Source organism: Protopterus annectens, chromosome 17.part0, assembly GCF_019279795.1.
Source record: "Protopterus annectens isolate FY-2018-M chromosome 17.part0, PAN1.0, whole genome shotgun sequence".
NCBI classification, from domain to species: Eukaryota; Metazoa; Chordata; order Ceratodontiformes; family Protopteridae; genus Protopterus; species Protopterus annectens.
In genome coordinates, this window is record NC_056751.1 from 542248194 (window position 1) to 542265299 (window position 17106).

General features: G+C 38.0%; 1 protein-coding gene across 1 annotated transcript in view; it reads left to right on the top strand.

Moving 5' to 3' along the window:
- Positions 1-17106, top strand: part of LOC122791456 (mucin-2-like) — a 539946-nt gene that overhangs the window by 37802 nt on the left and 485038 nt on the right. The window contains exon 2 of the mRNA XM_044059201.1: positions 15403-15454. Coding sequence (XP_043915136.1) covers positions 15403-15454 — 52 coding nt within the window. The remainder of the gene's footprint in view (positions 1-15402; positions 15455-17106) is intronic.

A 17106-nucleotide genomic window follows, 5' to 3' on the forward strand; every position in this document is an offset into this window, starting at 1 on the left:
ATGGTTTGCTTGGCATGCTCAGGCACCGTTTAAGAAGCCAGCCTGTTTGGCTGATAGGATCGTGTGTCTCTGTGGTGCTTCACCAACTGGATATGACATAACTTATCAAACTCCTGTAATACTGCTCAGATTTCCTGTGCCTCCATAGAAGATAGCTGCTGTGATAGCACTGCTTCATCCACTGAGATATCAGACTGAGCCTCTCTGACATTCCTCTCAACCTCTTAGTGCAAAAAGTCTGGACAAAGCCTCACAAAATGGGGGACAGAGGCTCAAAAATAGGGACAGAGTTTAAATATTGCTCTTATAAACTTACAACATTTCTAGAATAACTGAATTTGTCTTAACATGCATTTTTCTGAAGGATATGAAGTCTGAAACACAAATGTTTGTCATTAGTTATTGACTTGTGTCCTCAGATCATCCCAGTGATTTGCCAGAAAATCACAAATTTTATGAGGAACAGACCAAAAATATAAGGCAAAAATCTGTACATTTTGTGAAAATCTGTACAGTTGAGAGGTATGCTTCTCTGATACGGTCGAACATGACATCGACTTCTGCATCTAACTGTAACCTACTGCAGATAAGGAGTATGGCTGTCTCTCTATCATGGTAGGGCTTACCCATTTTAGTATAGTAGAGTTAATGTTTCTGCCTTCTCCCTGACTACTCTACTATGCAGATAGTATCACTCATATTCCTCACAGTAATGCAAGGGCCCTGTTTTTTTGTTTGTAACTTATTCTATCTTACTTAATAAGCACCAAAAACCTTTGGTCAACTGCATACTCTCTAGCTCTAACATTTTGGTCATGCCGGATGATCATTTGCTACTGTTGTGCCAGTACTAAGTGATACTCTGCCAATCCTATGAACTCTCTAAGCATAGTCCCGAGATTTAGGAAAATTCTGCAACAGACTTTGTGGGAATGTACTTGTTATGAATTAACTCAAGAGACCTCTCACCCTGTGACCATCTAGTAACTCAAGTGGTGAAAACCCTGTGGGCTTTTATGGTACCTAGTATATGCAAAGAGGATGTGAGGCCGGTGCCCATTCTATTCCTGATTAAACTGGTCTGTCAATGATCTCAATATGGTTTTAAGAGTGGATTCAAACCTCCCCCTAAGAGCACTTATTTGTGGAAGATGGTGAATAATCATTTATTGCTTAACACTGCAATGCCTGTACAAATGGATCAGCAAGTCTGACATTAAAGTAATATCTGTATCTGTCAGCACTTCCTAGGAAAACCCACCCTTGTGAAAAAAAATTAGCAGAGCATTTTCCACTTTTTCTGCCTCAGTCGAGGACAGAGCTATTGCCTCAGGGTGCATAGCAGCCCAATTTGCCATTACAATGATATACCTGTTGCCTGTACAGCTTGGAGTACTGAAATCCTTTACAGTGTTTATAGGTACCCTTTGAAATGGATACTCATTAAGAAGCAGCACCAAAGCAACCTTGGTTTTGTCTCCTGCCTTTTCCAACTTTTTAGCAGTGCACATACATCCTGCCATACTCTGTCTCATCACTTCCAATACAGGGTCAATAGAAATTATAGATAAGCCTTGTTTCTGACTGCATTATGTCCATATGACCTGAAAGAAGAAATACCATACACAAATGACAGAAGTATCTGATGATCTACCCTTCAGACTACAAGCCTTTTAGCCCTCCTCATGAGTCCACTCTCTGTACATTTAAAACATTGTTCCAGAATAAAATGTTCCCCTGGTCTTATTAATCTGGGGCCTCCTTAGCTTCCTTCCTCAAGTCCTGTAATGGTGAATCTTAGAGAAGTGCCTGTCTTTTATGATCCTTCCTAGTTCCCCTTCCAAAGGAAGCCCAGTAGTTTTTGACAACTATGGCTCAGATTCAGACTTGCTACTATTAACTATATTTTTCCCTGAAATAGCCACATAACCAGAAAATGTGGGCACTAGCTGGATGACCCCATTGGTGCCTTCCACACTTGATTGTCTCTTCTGACTGTGTGCAATTGCATGTACACATTGTATTATGTCATCACAATCAATTTCTATTAAAACATGTTCAATAATGTCTTCAAACACTGTCAGCTATTTATTGTCTTAGCTCCCTTTGAAGCCAAAGTAATTTCTGACCAGTGTTACGAGAAAACATGTTCATTTCATAGTGATAGCTGAAGTGGGTTGCCAAGGAAAAAATATTCCTTTTTAGCAACCACAGGCTTTACAATAGTCATGTCTGATGCACTATCCTCTTTGGCAATACTTTCTTTTCCCTCTACTAGGAGAGGGCACAGGTCTTTGTGGCAATCTTGAAGAGCTGTTGTTTTAGGAAAACCCACCATTACATTAGAACCACCTCTGTTAGCAACTTGTCTTGGATTTCCACTCCTTGTTAAACTGGACATTTGAACCATGCACGCCCCTCTTGGTTATCCCACAAACATTTAACTCCCAAGACCTTGACTTATACTGGAATCAGTGACTTCTCCTTTTCTGTGAAACTTGCTGCGCTGGTTTAGACTGTCCCACATAGCTTATAGCTATCCTGTTCTTGTCTGGTTGGGTAAGCATGAGGTCTGGCTGATTAATTATTATGACTAGGACATTAGGACCCATGTGACAGCAGTGAAAGGCTGCTGCCATCCAAAGAATTTAGTAGGTAAGTAAAGAACGGAAGCAGATTGCCAGGCCTTTCTTCCGTATCACAAACACATTGCATGCACTCCAAAGGATAATTTAGTTTCACCATTCTACCTCTTGCTTGAAGACTCACACAAACTCAGAATCAGCACACAAAACAGCGGAGTAAGATTAACTGATGCTTAGTTTTTATCTGTAAGTACCACATTACTCGCCAGTAATCTAGAAGGGTGTCCTGGTATGAATCAGTATTAGCAGATATTCAGCTAGTACTATAACCTGATATACTTCCGCCTTTCTGAATTTCATCTAGCTCCTCTGGCTGTTTTGCTTCCTGTGGTCAAAATTTTAGATCTGTACCCAAAGACTGCCAGACTCAAAAATTCCATTCCATTTAGGATAAATTGCTTCTGTGGCAGTAATTAAAAGCTTCTGAATAATATATACCTATATATCTATATATCTATATATATATATATGTATATATATATATATATATATATATATCTATATCTATATCTATATATATATATATATATATATATATATATATATATATATTATATATTATATATATTTATATATATATATATATATATATATATATATATATATATAGATATATATATACACATATATAGATATAGCTAGATATATACATGAATACATTTAGCAATAAAAAGGTATAATCATCGGGAAGTATTCATAGTCTCAGCCTATGCCCCACACCAGGGTTGTGATTGTGAGGAAAAGTGTGCATTCTGATAGCAGTTGCAGGACCTACTAGATAAAAACAGGACAACTTGAAGTGGTGTTGATAATGGGTGACTTGAATGCATGTATTGGGATAGACAGAACAGGAAATGAGGACTGCCTAGATCCACATGGGTGGGACAATAGGAATAAAGAAGGAGAAGGCATTCTAAATGTCTGTCTAGCAAATGGCTTGATAGTAGCCAACACATGGTTCAGAAAGAGAGACAGCCACAAGATCACATAAAAGAGTAGCCAACATGCAACTCAGGCAGACTTCTTCCTAGTAAGGAAAAGGCATTGGGGTAGAACAAAGTCATCCCCAGTGAAACAGTCGGCCCATTACATAAACCACTAGTTGCCACAATCAGCTGCAAGCAGTGGCCAGAGAAGGCCATAAGGTCAACAGAGAACAGGCTGAAGATCTGGAAGTTGACTAGAGAGAAAGTACAACAGCTGAAGGAATTGCTCAGGGCACTAACATCCTAAGAAGAGGAGGAAATAGTTGGAGTTGAACAAGAATGGGACTGCCTAAAAACAGCATATGTTAGGACTACAGAAAAGATATGTGGCCAAACCAGGTATGGAAATAAGGTGCATAAGGAAAGCTGGTGGGGGAATGCAGAAGCCCAGGAAATCATCAAAAGAAAGAAGGAGTGCAGGAAGAAGTGGGAGATATAAAAAACTGACCAGGCTAGGAAGGACTACTGGTTTGCTAAGAAAGAAGCTAAGAAAGAAGTTGCAATGGCAAAGAATAGGGCATCGGAAGCACTCTACCATCTTCTAGAAAGTGATTCAGTAAGTAGTGCAAAGAAGCTAAATCAGGTTGCAAGGCAAAGACAGAAAGATAAAGAAGACACCCTTCATAAGGGATGCCAGCAGCAACCTGCTCACCAGTCCACAGAACATCAAAGGCAGATAGAAGAAGTATTTCCAGCAGCTTCTGAATGACAAAAAACCCACAGAAGCTGTACTGCCCCAGAAACAGCCTACGATGAGAGTAGAAGAGGAGCCCACCTTAGAAGAAATAAGAACAGCACTAAGGAAAATGAAGTCAGGGAAAGCAGCAGGCTCAGATGAGGTCACAGCAGATGTGATAAAGATGCTGGGTGAGATAGTGGAGAAATGTCTCCTGAGGGTGCTAATAGCAGTGTGGAGAGAAAGGCGTATCCTAGATGACTGGAGAATAAGCATACTCATGCCAGTGTACAAGAACAAAGGGGACATCAACAACTGTGGGCAGTACAGAGGCATCAAACTCCTATCACATTGCATGAAAGTTCTGGAGAGGGTGATTGATAAATTGATACGCAGAATAGTAGAATGTAAGATGGGAGATGAACAGTTCGGATTCAGATCAGGATGCAGCACAATTGACCCAATGTTTGCAGAGAGACAGATACTTGTGAAAAAGCTAGAGATGAGGAAAGAGTCAAACTGGGCATTCCTAGACTTGGATAAAGCATATGACAAGGTCCCAGGAAAGCTGATTTGGGCAGTACTGCAGCAGTGGTTTGAAGTCCCAGAAACATTGGTAGAATTAGTGTAGACTATGTACAAGGACCCAATGACTCAAGTAGAAACAGTGTTCAGCCTCACAGAGGGGTTTCTAGTGGGAGTGGGTGTACTCCAGGGTTCAGCTCTGAGCCCACTGCTGTTCATACTAGTGATGGATTATATTAGCAAACAGGTCAGAGGTGGCAGATTAACAGTTGCTGTATACATACTATGTAGCATTACAGGCAGACTCTAAGCTAGAACTTTAGCAAAGTATAGGAGAATGGAATGCAAAACTGAAGGCACATGGGACAAAACTAAGCACAGATAAGATGGTGGTAATGGCAGCAAATTGGGGAACTGCTATGGGGTCATCTTGTGCCCCTATTTTTGCGAATATAGTTATGTTATTCTGGGAAGAAAACTTTGTATTCAACTCCCAATACAGGGGAAATATTCAGAATATTATCGTTTTTTGGATGATATTTTTATTGTATGGAAAGATTCACCTGAATTGATCACTTCATTCATAGAGTTTTTAAATGGAACAACCGATTTTCTAGAATTTACCTACACAGTAGAGGCTAATGTAGTATATTATTTGGATGCCACTATAAAAAAGGATATGACACAACATAAATTTATATCTAAGATTTACAGGAAGGAATGTTTTTCCAACGCATATCTCCATTATGACAGCTTTCATCCACTGTTCCAAAAGAAGAATATTGTCAAAAGACAGATGATTAGGGTGGCCAGGAAGACCTCAGAAAGGGAGGACCTGGCAGTGGAATTGGATTTTGTGTGTCCTTTATTCTTGGAGAGGGGCTATCTGGATACTTTATTAGCCCCTTTTAAAAGAATTGGTTTTGAATGAATGGGGCAATAGATATAACCCCCTATTTAGAGTCGATGACCCTAAACAAGAATCAATGACAGCCACCACTCCTTGACTACTGATATTAAAACACCATATTTTGTGGTCACCTGTGATTAAAATACCCATTGGTTAAAGAAAACCATTAAGGGGATATGGGATATATTTGGAAAAATGCCCAACCGACTGGAAGTTTTCAGTCATACATTGCAGTTTAGCTATAGGAAGAATCATAATTTAAAACAAATATTGGAAGGGAACAAAGATTTTTCCAACATTACATCCAGGTTGGGAACCTATAAATGTGGTAGGTGCCCCCAGTGTACATATATGACTGAGGGTGACACCCTCATGGTTGGGGGACACACCATGAGAGCTAAAGGACATTTCACCTGTTATACAAACGGGGTGATTTATCTTGGCTACTGCATGGTATGTTGAACATTTTACATTGGCAAGACGGAACGTAACCTTAGACAGCGAGTTTATGAACACATGTATGAAGTAGGTAAGGGGAAGGAGACCAATGCCCTAGCAAGACATATTAAAAAAATGTCCCAATGCTGTATATACGTTTTGGGTTATTGAGAATGTACAGAAGAATGAAAGGGGTGGAGACTGGGAGAGTAGGCTTGAATTCAGGGAACTTATTTGGCAGTTGCGGTTGGATGCCTGTAATTTCCTTGGGTTAAATGACCATATTTCTTTAACATCTGCCCTTAAATTGGAGGCTGAAAAATTGTAGTGAAATTTGTTTTATGGGTACATGAAATGTATTGAAGTATATTTATGATGTTTTTTTATTAAGTGACCTTATGATGCATTTGCTGAATGAATATTTCTATATACACACTTTTATACATATGATTTCACATCCATATTTGTATTTATAATTACATTTATATTTATGTAATTAATATAAAAATTTTCTTTGGGTTTTTAGAAATGTATTCAATGAGTTTCTATAGTGTGTTGATATATATATATATATATATATATATATATATATATATATATATATATGTATATGTATATAATTGTCTATTGCTTTCAGATACTAATTTACCATCCAATGGGAGAGATTTTTATACTATTTAATTGTTGGGAAGATGTCAGTATGAGATTCTGATGAAGTTTCCAGAGGGAAATGAAAGTGCTTAATCGTTTTTTGTCTCTGTGTTTGGATATGTAATAAATCTGTTATAAATCAACGGGAATGCAGTGACTTGTGTTTTTCACTGTCTTGGAGGTATAGCCTTTATTGGAGCCTGAGCTGACGTGTGTTTTTGGTTCTGGTTGTTTTTTTTTTCACTTCAGCCATCCATTAAGTTACATTGCATATGACAAGGTCCCAAGAAAGCTGATATGGGCAGTACTGCAGTGGTGGTTTGAAGTCCCAGAAACATTGGTAGAATTAGTGCAGGCTATGTACAAGGGCCAAATGACTCAAGTACAGACAGTGCTCAGCCTCACAGAGGCGTTCCTGGTGGGAGTGGGTGTACTCCAGGGTTCAGCTCTGAGCCCACTGCTGTTCATACTAGTGATGGACTATATTAACAAGCAGATCAGAGGGGACAGATCAACAGTTGCTGTATGCAGACTATGTAGCATTACAGGCAGACTCTAAGTTAGAACTTTAGCAAAGTATAGGAGAATGGAATGCAAAACTGGAGGCACATGGGATAAAACTAAGCACAGATAAGATGGTGGTAATGGCAGCAAATTGGGGCACTCAGAAGAAGCTGAGAATAGAAATAGAATGGAAGATAGTGGAACAGTAAACAGCTTCAAGTATCTGGGAGGGATGGCTGTGGAGAAGGGAAGTCTGAATGAAGAAGTCAATGCTAGAATCAGAGGGGCTGCAGCTAACTGGAATATAGGGTCAGGTTTAGTCTATGACAGAAGAATGCCAAAGAAGCTGAAAAGTAAGGTGTATAAGACAGTGGTGTGACCAGTACTACTGTATGGTACAGAAACCTGGGCAGTAAAGGCAGACCAGATGAAGAAGCTTGAGGTGATGGAAATGAAGTGCCTGAGAAAGGTGACAGGATGCACACTGTGGGACAGACAAAGAAATGAGGACATAAGAGCAGAAGCCAAAGTAGCTCCAATTGCAGAAAATATCAAAGAGAAGAGACATATGTGGTTTGGACATGTTTAGAAAAGCAGAAGACAGTCTGGTGAGGAAGATTTGGGCCAGTCAGGGAGAAGAGGAAATGAGGACGTCCAGCAAAGAGATGGATGGATTGTGTGAAAAAAGATCTGCGACAGTCAGGCATGAGTACTGAAGAAGGCAGGAGTGTGGCACTGAATCGAGAGAGCTGGTGACAGTTAACACGATACCACGACCCCATGTAGAAAAAATGGGAAAAAGGGGGCTGATGATGATGATGATATTTAGCAAAAAAAAAAAAAAACATTGGCGGAATCAGCAAACTTGTAAGACATGCAAAGAATAAAAAAGAGATACTATTAAGCTCACTTTCAACATTTCCCTTCTCTAAAAACAAATATGGGTTAAATAAAACCTACTTATTTTCTTATTCCAGTTCTAACAAAGAGCTCAATTTGGTATTAAAGGCTAAATGCAACAGGAATGCTTTCTTCAATGAGATCACAAAACTCAAGGGAAATTTGTGAATGTAACATGTTACCAGTAAATAATTAAGTGCTTGCTCAGCCATGAGACATGCAAAATATACAGCCTTCAAATAAGCAAAGTATGTCAAAGTATTTTACATACAACTCAGCAACATCTTTTATATAACTATATACATAAATACCAATGCCACACGTAAAATAAAAAAAAAAATAATCTTCTATGGGATCTTATACAACGGACAGTGGTTTCTTCAATCATAATAAATGAAATTATAGCACTGGGACATGTACCTAGCCTATGACATCAGGCTATCCATTCATCCATCCATCCTTCCATCCATCCACAAACCCTTTTCCCCATTTTTTTGTACATGGGGTCAGGGTGCCACTTTAATAGTGACAATCATCTAGAGCCAAAGTGTACACTGCTTGGTGGCTAGCCCTGCTACTCTAGTACCACACTTGCATTCACTCTCACACCTTTGGCCAGTTTAGAGTGCCCAGTCCACCTACTGCATGTCTTTGAATTGTGGGAGAAAACCACACCACCTGGAAGAAACTCACATAAAAACAGGTAGAACATACAGCCACCATACAGATGGCACCCCAGCTTAAAATTCAAAGTGGTTCGAGTTACCTTACTACCTCAGGTTTACTGTACTCCTCCTTGCTCATAAAATGGTATACAAATCATTATCTTGTCCAGAAACCAGCAGCATTCTTAACCATTACCTCTCAAACCACCATCTTTGCTCATCTGAGAAACAACTCCTTGAACTCTATAAACCAAAAAAAATATATAGGTCAAGACCTATATTCTTCCTCGGTGGCCAAAGTCTGGAACAGTATTCTCACAGATATTAGAGTAATTCCTTGTCGTCACATACTCAAACAATCTTTAAAGAAATTCCTCCTCAGCTCTTGACTCTGTACATGTCTTATTGCAGGCGGACACTGCCCTTTATTTCGGTCCCTTCTCTTTCGCTGGCTTTTCCTCTCTCTTTTCTCTTCTCCTCTAATTTTCTAAATTCCCAATCACTTATCCTATGGATCCTACTTCTTTTACTCCTCTCTGTCCATCTGTAATAACTCTATTATCGCAGTCTTTTCACCCATCTTTCACATGTTTATCATCTATTATCACTAGTGATAGTATCTTATTTTTGGAGTTTAATATTTTATTATTGGTTTCAATATATCAATGAACGTTTCACTGATTTGACAATATTTATCTTGTATATCGATTCTCCTGTTTTCTGGAAGTTTTTGCCCTATCTTTTCTTTATTGTGCAAGTCACTGTTATATTATATTGTTCTTAGCGTGCTAATATTATCTTTGTTTATTAACTGAATTATGTCTGTGGATTTTTTCTGACCGGGCCTCTTCTGAAAATGGGATTCATGCTCAGTTGGACATTCCCGGTAAACAAATGTCAAGTGATAATAATAATAATAATAATAATAATAATAATAATAATAATAATAATAATAATAATAATAATTATTATAATGATAATGAATCAGTTGCACTGGTAGGTAAACGGGTTCATACAGAATATATCCTGTAATTAATAAAATGCTTGTCACAGTTTCAGAAGGCAAAAGGTAAAGATGAAATCATATGTTGTTTCTGATTCCTTCCTTAGTTCAGTTTTCAGGAACTTGTATAATTTTATCAGACTAAATTGGGAATTCTTCAGTTACAAAAATATTCAATCAAATACTCACAGTCATCCCCCACTGCTGCCCCAAGGCATATTCTAATTACTTAACTAAATAGTCTTGTTTTATGTATTCGATGACTGACAGGAAGTTTGCAGTTCAATTCACTTCCCCTTCCTTCCTCCTTGCCTTATTCTGTGATGTGTATGTGCCCAGGTAAATATCATTTTCTATTACTCACTGGTGGCTTATCTCTTGTCAGAAAAGACAAAAAGAACCAAATAATTAAAAATTACTATGTGGCCATTAGTAATACTCTTTTTCCCAGAGCCAATAAATGAAGCACTCATTATCATATTTGTGGTCTCTTCAGGAAGGGATTTTTTTTTCTTAACTATTTAACTGTGCCTGCTCCCTGCAGGGCAACAAGCACATTGTAAAACTATGCCTTTGGCCAAGCTACTTGAAAAACTAATTTATGGCCAGATTCTTGAACATATGAACAAATATGGACTGCTATCTCAAACAAAATGTGAGTTTAACAGTGGACAACTCATTGTCATTTGCAGTTTTACAGGCTTCACCTCCTTTAATGTGGTGTAGGGTATGCTTACAGCTGCTAACTTAAATGAAGAAATGAACATTTGAAGCAGTTTACCTCTCCCTACTACTCTCAAACATTTACAACATGACCCTGTTGGCCTTGGAGTTCTGAACTGTTTCGAAAGCTACCTTTTGATCAGAATATCCAGAGTTTTTTCTAAGGACATCTAATACAGAATAAGTACCTTTGAAAGCAGTGTGACAGAGACTCCGTCCTTTTCCCTATACTTTTCATAAATGACTTTCCCACCCTCCTTCCTCAAGAACAACTAATCTTGCATGCTGATAACCTAACCTAATAAATGCATGCGGATCAAGCATACCCATTTAAAACAACTGACAGAAATTCCTTCTCGGATTCTGGAATTTTGCACATACTAACAGTGTAGCAGCAACTACAACTAAATTGGTGTGCATGCATTTTGGTATCCCACAATGAATCCTAAAATGTATATTTGACCATTTCAATACCAAGCACCTCAACTTCATCAGAAATGTACCTTGTTTCAGATACCACATCAACATAGCTGTGGATAAAAGTCCTAAAATGGTTACAGACTTGCTACAGTGTTTTCAGGTATGTTACTATTCATTAAAGATGTATGACAAGAACTATTTATTTATTTATTATTTATTGACATTTGTTTCACCCTTTTTCAGCGAAGACCTCTGGAGAATCATATTTAGTGCAATTAATACTTAATATAGCAATAACCCACGCCTGGGTGTGGGCAATGCTAAATTTACCCACGGTTGGCGTGGTTCGGGACCAAACAAAGCCAACCGTGGGTAAATTTAGCATTACCCACACCCAGAAGTGGGTTATTGCTATTATACCATGACATTATTTAAGAAAAGAAACTATTACTTTTCTTAAATAATGGCATAGTATAATGCCTGTTTGCTGCCCTTCCGCAGATGTCTGGCATCCGCGGCAGTTCTGATGTACTGCGCCTGCGCAGTACATCAGAGCTGTGAGCAAAAGCAACGGAGAAAGCAAGATCTCCGTTGCTTTTTTTTAGTGTTTCGCTATGTTAAATGAGTTTAACATAGCGAGACAGTTTTAAAATAAGCAACGGAGATGTCAGTTGCTTATTTTAAAACTGTCTGGCTATGTTAAACTCATTTAACATAGCAAAACACTAAAAAAGCAAAGGAGATCTTGCTTTCTCCGTTGCTTTTTAAACATTCGCTATGTAAAAGGGGTTAAACATAGCGAGACAGCTTTAAAATAAGCAACGGAGATCTCCGTTGCTTATTTTAAAGCTGTCTCACTATGTTAAACCCATTTAACATAGCGAGACAGTGTTTTAAAAAAACGAGTTATACTAATGGAAAAAAGTCCGGGCGACCGGACCTTTTTCCATTAGTATAACTCGATTTACAACGGGCACGCTGGCCAATCAGCGTGCACGTTTTGGGGGGGGGTCATGGTATAATATAAATTTTATAATTCAGTTTCAGTGAACACATAGCATAATAGTCAGTATAATAAAGTGTGTACTGATACTCACAAACATTAAATATAGAAGGCCTCACAGATAGAACAGTGGTGTATAAGGTAGGTAGGAGTAATATAAGAAATACAGTAGAGTGATGTATTGGAGGAGATAATCAATTTTGAGTATTAGCAGAGAAGTAGTGATGGAATAGTAATTTTGCTGTGCTAATTAGAAGTAGGTATACTAGTTTAAGAAGTATAATAAAGTGAGGTATTACAAGGGGAGAAGTAGGTTACATGATTTAGTGCTTTAAATGGAAGTATACAAAAGGTGATGAAGGGTATTAGAGAGCTATGTCCCAGGTGAGGAAACAGGACAAAGCCAGGAGGAGAGAGGAACTAATATTCTTCTTTCCAAAACAGGATATACCCTCACAATTACTGCCATAAATTCTGAACAAAACACAACTGCTTTCCAGACAGCAATAAGGAAAAAATGTAACTTCATATCAGTCTCAAACAGATCATAGCATCCTTCATTATAGAAACCCAACCTGAACTATGGCCTCTCTCTCTCCTTCCCAGTAAATAAGGTAGCTGTAAGTATACTTATTGCTTGTAACTGGACAACAATTAAGTGCTTGCCTTAGACAGACCCAGCTTCACTCTTTCTGTTCATCAGATCAGATTCTACAAAGCTGCCTGATTAACTGGCACCTTTTCTCATCTCACATCAGCAGTGGGAAAACATACTCACTATTCTGAGTAAAATTACTGGTTCACCTCACCAATTCAAAAACTGGTCAACTTCCTAGTGCAAGAAATCTGGACAAAGGTAAAAAAAATTGGGAGTCAAGGGCCCAAAAATAGAGCCGGATTTTAAATATTGCTCTTATGAACTTAGAAATTTGGTTGAAAAGCAGGATTTGCATTAACATGCATTTTCTGAAGGATAGGAAGTCTAAAGCTCAGATGTCTGTCATTATTTAATGACTTCAGTCCTAAATAATTTGCCAGAATACCACACATTTTATAAGGAACAGAACAAAATATGAGGAAAAATCTGGACATTCTACACAAATCAAAACAGCCAACTCATCTGAATACCAATAGTTCAAAGACAATGGATAACATCTTAAAATTTTTCTTATGCCACAATTTTCTCACTTCTGTTTAATGTACTAAATATTTCTGCAGCACATGATTGATCTGTCATGCTCAGTACAACAGAATGTTGTTGTTTGTCTTTCAGCTTTTCCCGGTTAGGGGTCGCCACAACGGAACTCTGGTGCGCTAATGATTGGCAGTAGATTTTCATGAATGCTAAGATCCAGCTCGATGTCCAACCTTCAATGAAGGCACGCCCATTTACGCATGTCTTTCGAACACCCACCCAACCGCGGGGAGGACATGCAGACTCCACACAGAAGGCACTCCCCGCACTCCAGCCGAGAATCGAACGGGAGAACCTTTTGCTATGAGGCAACAAGGCTACCGCTGCACCACCACGGATGCATGCTCAGTACAACAGAATATTGAAATGAAATGTATTTAATTCACCACTCCTACAACAAAGCAGGCACCAGTCCATCAAATTCATCTTGAAAAACTTACTCTGTTAGCTAACTGCTATCTATAGCACAACTACTACACATTATTGTAGTAGGAAATGTTTGTTTACTTTTATTACTTATTTTAAATGAATGTACTGTGACAAGTGAACTTTATTTTTTATTATACAATGACTGGCCATTAGTATTCAAAAAGTAGCACATTGATTGGTCAGCCCAACCAATGTGCCCATTGTAAACCCGAACATATACCAATGGAAAAAGGTTCGGTCGCCCTGACTTTTTTCTATTAATATATGCAATAAAAAATATACTTTTATTTCATTTTTTTAAAATAAGGTCACAAAATTGGAGACCCAAAGGAATGCAAGAGACGGCACAGAGAAAAATAAAAGGATAATAAAGGCATGTTATACAAAATTAAATAAATGTACATGATTATCTTTTTATCTTCATTGTCCCATCTCTCCTGTACATTAAAAACCTCACGGTTTTTTTCTTTTCATTTTTTTAATTAAAAAAAAAAAGCAACGTTGTTATTCCTTTCTCCATTGCTTCCTTCACACAGCACTGGTGTACTGTGAAAACTTGGAAACAAGTCCCATACGCATGCACAGTACATCAGCAATGCTCCAGGATATGATGGGAAAAGTGGAAGACCAACACGGCATCATTATACAAAGACATTATTTAAGAAAAGTAAGTAATTTTTTTCTTAAATAATGTCATTGCATAATAGCAATAACCGACTCCATGGTGTGGCATATTGAAGTGAACTTTGTTTTTTATTATACAATGACTGGACTTTGCCCTTGTGATTAAACCACACTATCCATAGGTGAATCTTCAATATACCACACCCACATTGTCGGTTATTGCTATTTTACCTGGCAGTGGTTTTAACGTAAAGCATCACCTTCACAGTATGCTTTTTACTGTGCCACATGGTACAGGTTGTAGCTGAAAATTGTCCTTGGACCACACTAGACCAGGGTTAGCAATAAGCAGATAATAAAACAAATAGTTATAAGAGTTGCTCCCCATCTCTTGACTAGGTAGTACTACGGTTTGACACTGGCTTCTCTGGTTTTCATGTACTTACCATATAATGTATCAGTCCATTACATTTCATTGATGTCAGTAACTGTGTTGCATGGCTCTTTCTTAAAGTGTTGTTTCTATCCTTTCTCAAGAGTCTGAGGGGTATTGTCTTTTTTTGAGTCACACATATTGTCCAAATTTCAATATATAGATAAACAAAGGGTTTATATTATGTTGTCAAACTTTCAAAAGTCCGAACACCATAAGATCGAACCCATATGTTTTAACTTTCAAAAGTTCAAAAACGTCAAAAAAATAAAAATAAAAATCAGAAAAAAGCCTACCTAACAGTTGTAATCAGGAGGGAAGCCCCCTGCACCCCACACTTGGGGGGGGGGGCTGTGCCCCATCCCCCCCTGCTCTTTAAATATGCCAACTCCAACATCGTGCTACTGTGCAGTAAAGGGAAATCTTCCCTTTCCACACTGAATGGAAATCCGTATTGTAATGTTTGAACTTTTCCAACTTCAAACATAAGGGTTCAACAATATGGCATTCAAACTTGTTAGCGTTCGACAATGTAATATGTATCCTAAATAAAAAGTGTTTGCAAAGGCCAATTCACCATGATCATTTTGTCAAAATTATTTTGGTTGCCTATCACATGAAGTGAAAAACTCTTGACTGATTTATATGTTTTTAAATATTTGTACATGCCAGTGAGTTTGGTGATAATGCTGGAGCAAGTCCTGAAGGCAACATCAAGGTCAAGGTTAGGAAAGGCTAGGTTCAGGTTTATTTATTTTTCTAAATTATATTTATTGTTTTGTACAAAAAATGTTATTTATGTTTACCTGCTGTCAAAAATAAAGTTACAATTCTGCAAAGCCACTAAATAATACAGTGGATATAAAAAGTTTACATACCCCTCTTAAAATGGCAGGTTTTTGTGATATAAAAAAATTAGACCACAATAAATCATTTCAAAACCTTTCCCACCTTTAATGTGACCTATAACCTGTACAATTCAATTGAAAAACAAACAAATCTGTTAGGGGAAAAATATAAAAAATGTGCACTAAGCTGGTTGCATAAGTGTGCACACCCTTAAACTAATACTTTGTTGAAGCACCTTTTGATTTAATTGCAGCATTCAGTCTTCTTGGGTACACATCTGCTATCAATTAAAGAGACTCTGATTAACCCCAAATAAAGTTCAGCTGTTCTAGTTGGATTTTCCTGACATTTACTCAGTTGCCTGCTACAGCAAAAGCCATGGTTCGCAGAGAGCTTACAAAGCATCAAAGGGATATCATTGTTGAAAGGTATCAATCAGGAGAAGGGTGCAAAACAATTTCCACAGCATTGGATATACCATGGAACACAGTGAAGACAGTCATCAAAAAGTGGAGAAAATATGGGACAACAGTGACATTGCAAAGAACTGGATGTCCCTCCAAAATTGATGAAAAGACAAGATGAAAACTGGTCAGGGAGGCTGCTGAAGGAGCTGCAGGACTTTCTGGCAAGTACTGGTTGTGTATTACATGTGACAACAATCTCCCATATTCTCCATATGTCTGGGCTATTGGGTAGGGTTGCAAGATGGAAGCCTTTTCTTACAAAGAAAAACATCCAGGCCCAGCTAAAATTTGCAAAACAAAGCATCAAGTCCCTCAAAAGCATGTGGGAAAATGTGTTATGGTCTGATGAGACCAAAGTTGAACTTTTTGGCCACAATTCCACAAGGTTCATCTGGTGCAAAAACAACACTGCATCACCAAAAGAACACCATTCCCACGGTGAAGTATGGTGGTGGCAGTATCCTGCTTTGGGTTTGCTTTTCTTCAGCTGCAACTGGGGCTTTAGTCAAGGTGGAGGGATTTATGAACAGTTCCAAATACCAGTCACATTTGGCCCAAAACCTTCAGACATCTGCTAGAAAGCTGAAGATGAAGAGGAATTTCACCTTTCAACATGACAATGACCCTAAGCATACATCCAAATAAACAAAAGAATGGCTTCACCAGAAAAAAATTAAAGTTTTGGAATGGCCTAGCCAAATCTCGGACCTAAATCCAATAGAAATTCTGTGGGGTGACCTAAAGAGGGATGTGCACAAGAGATGCCCTCAATATCTAACAGATTTGGAGCACTTTTGCAAGGAAGATTGGACAAATATTGTCCTACCCAAGAAGACTGAATGTTGTAATTAACTCAAAAGGTGCTTCAACAAAGTATTAGTTTAAGGGTGTGAACACTTATGCAACTAACTTATTGTATGTTTTTTATTTTTTATATTTTCCCCCTAACAGAATTGTTTGTTTTTCAATTGAATTGTACTGGTTATAGGTCACATTAAAGGTGGGAAAAGTTTTGAAATGATTTATTGTGGTCTCATTTTTTTATATCACAAAAACCTGG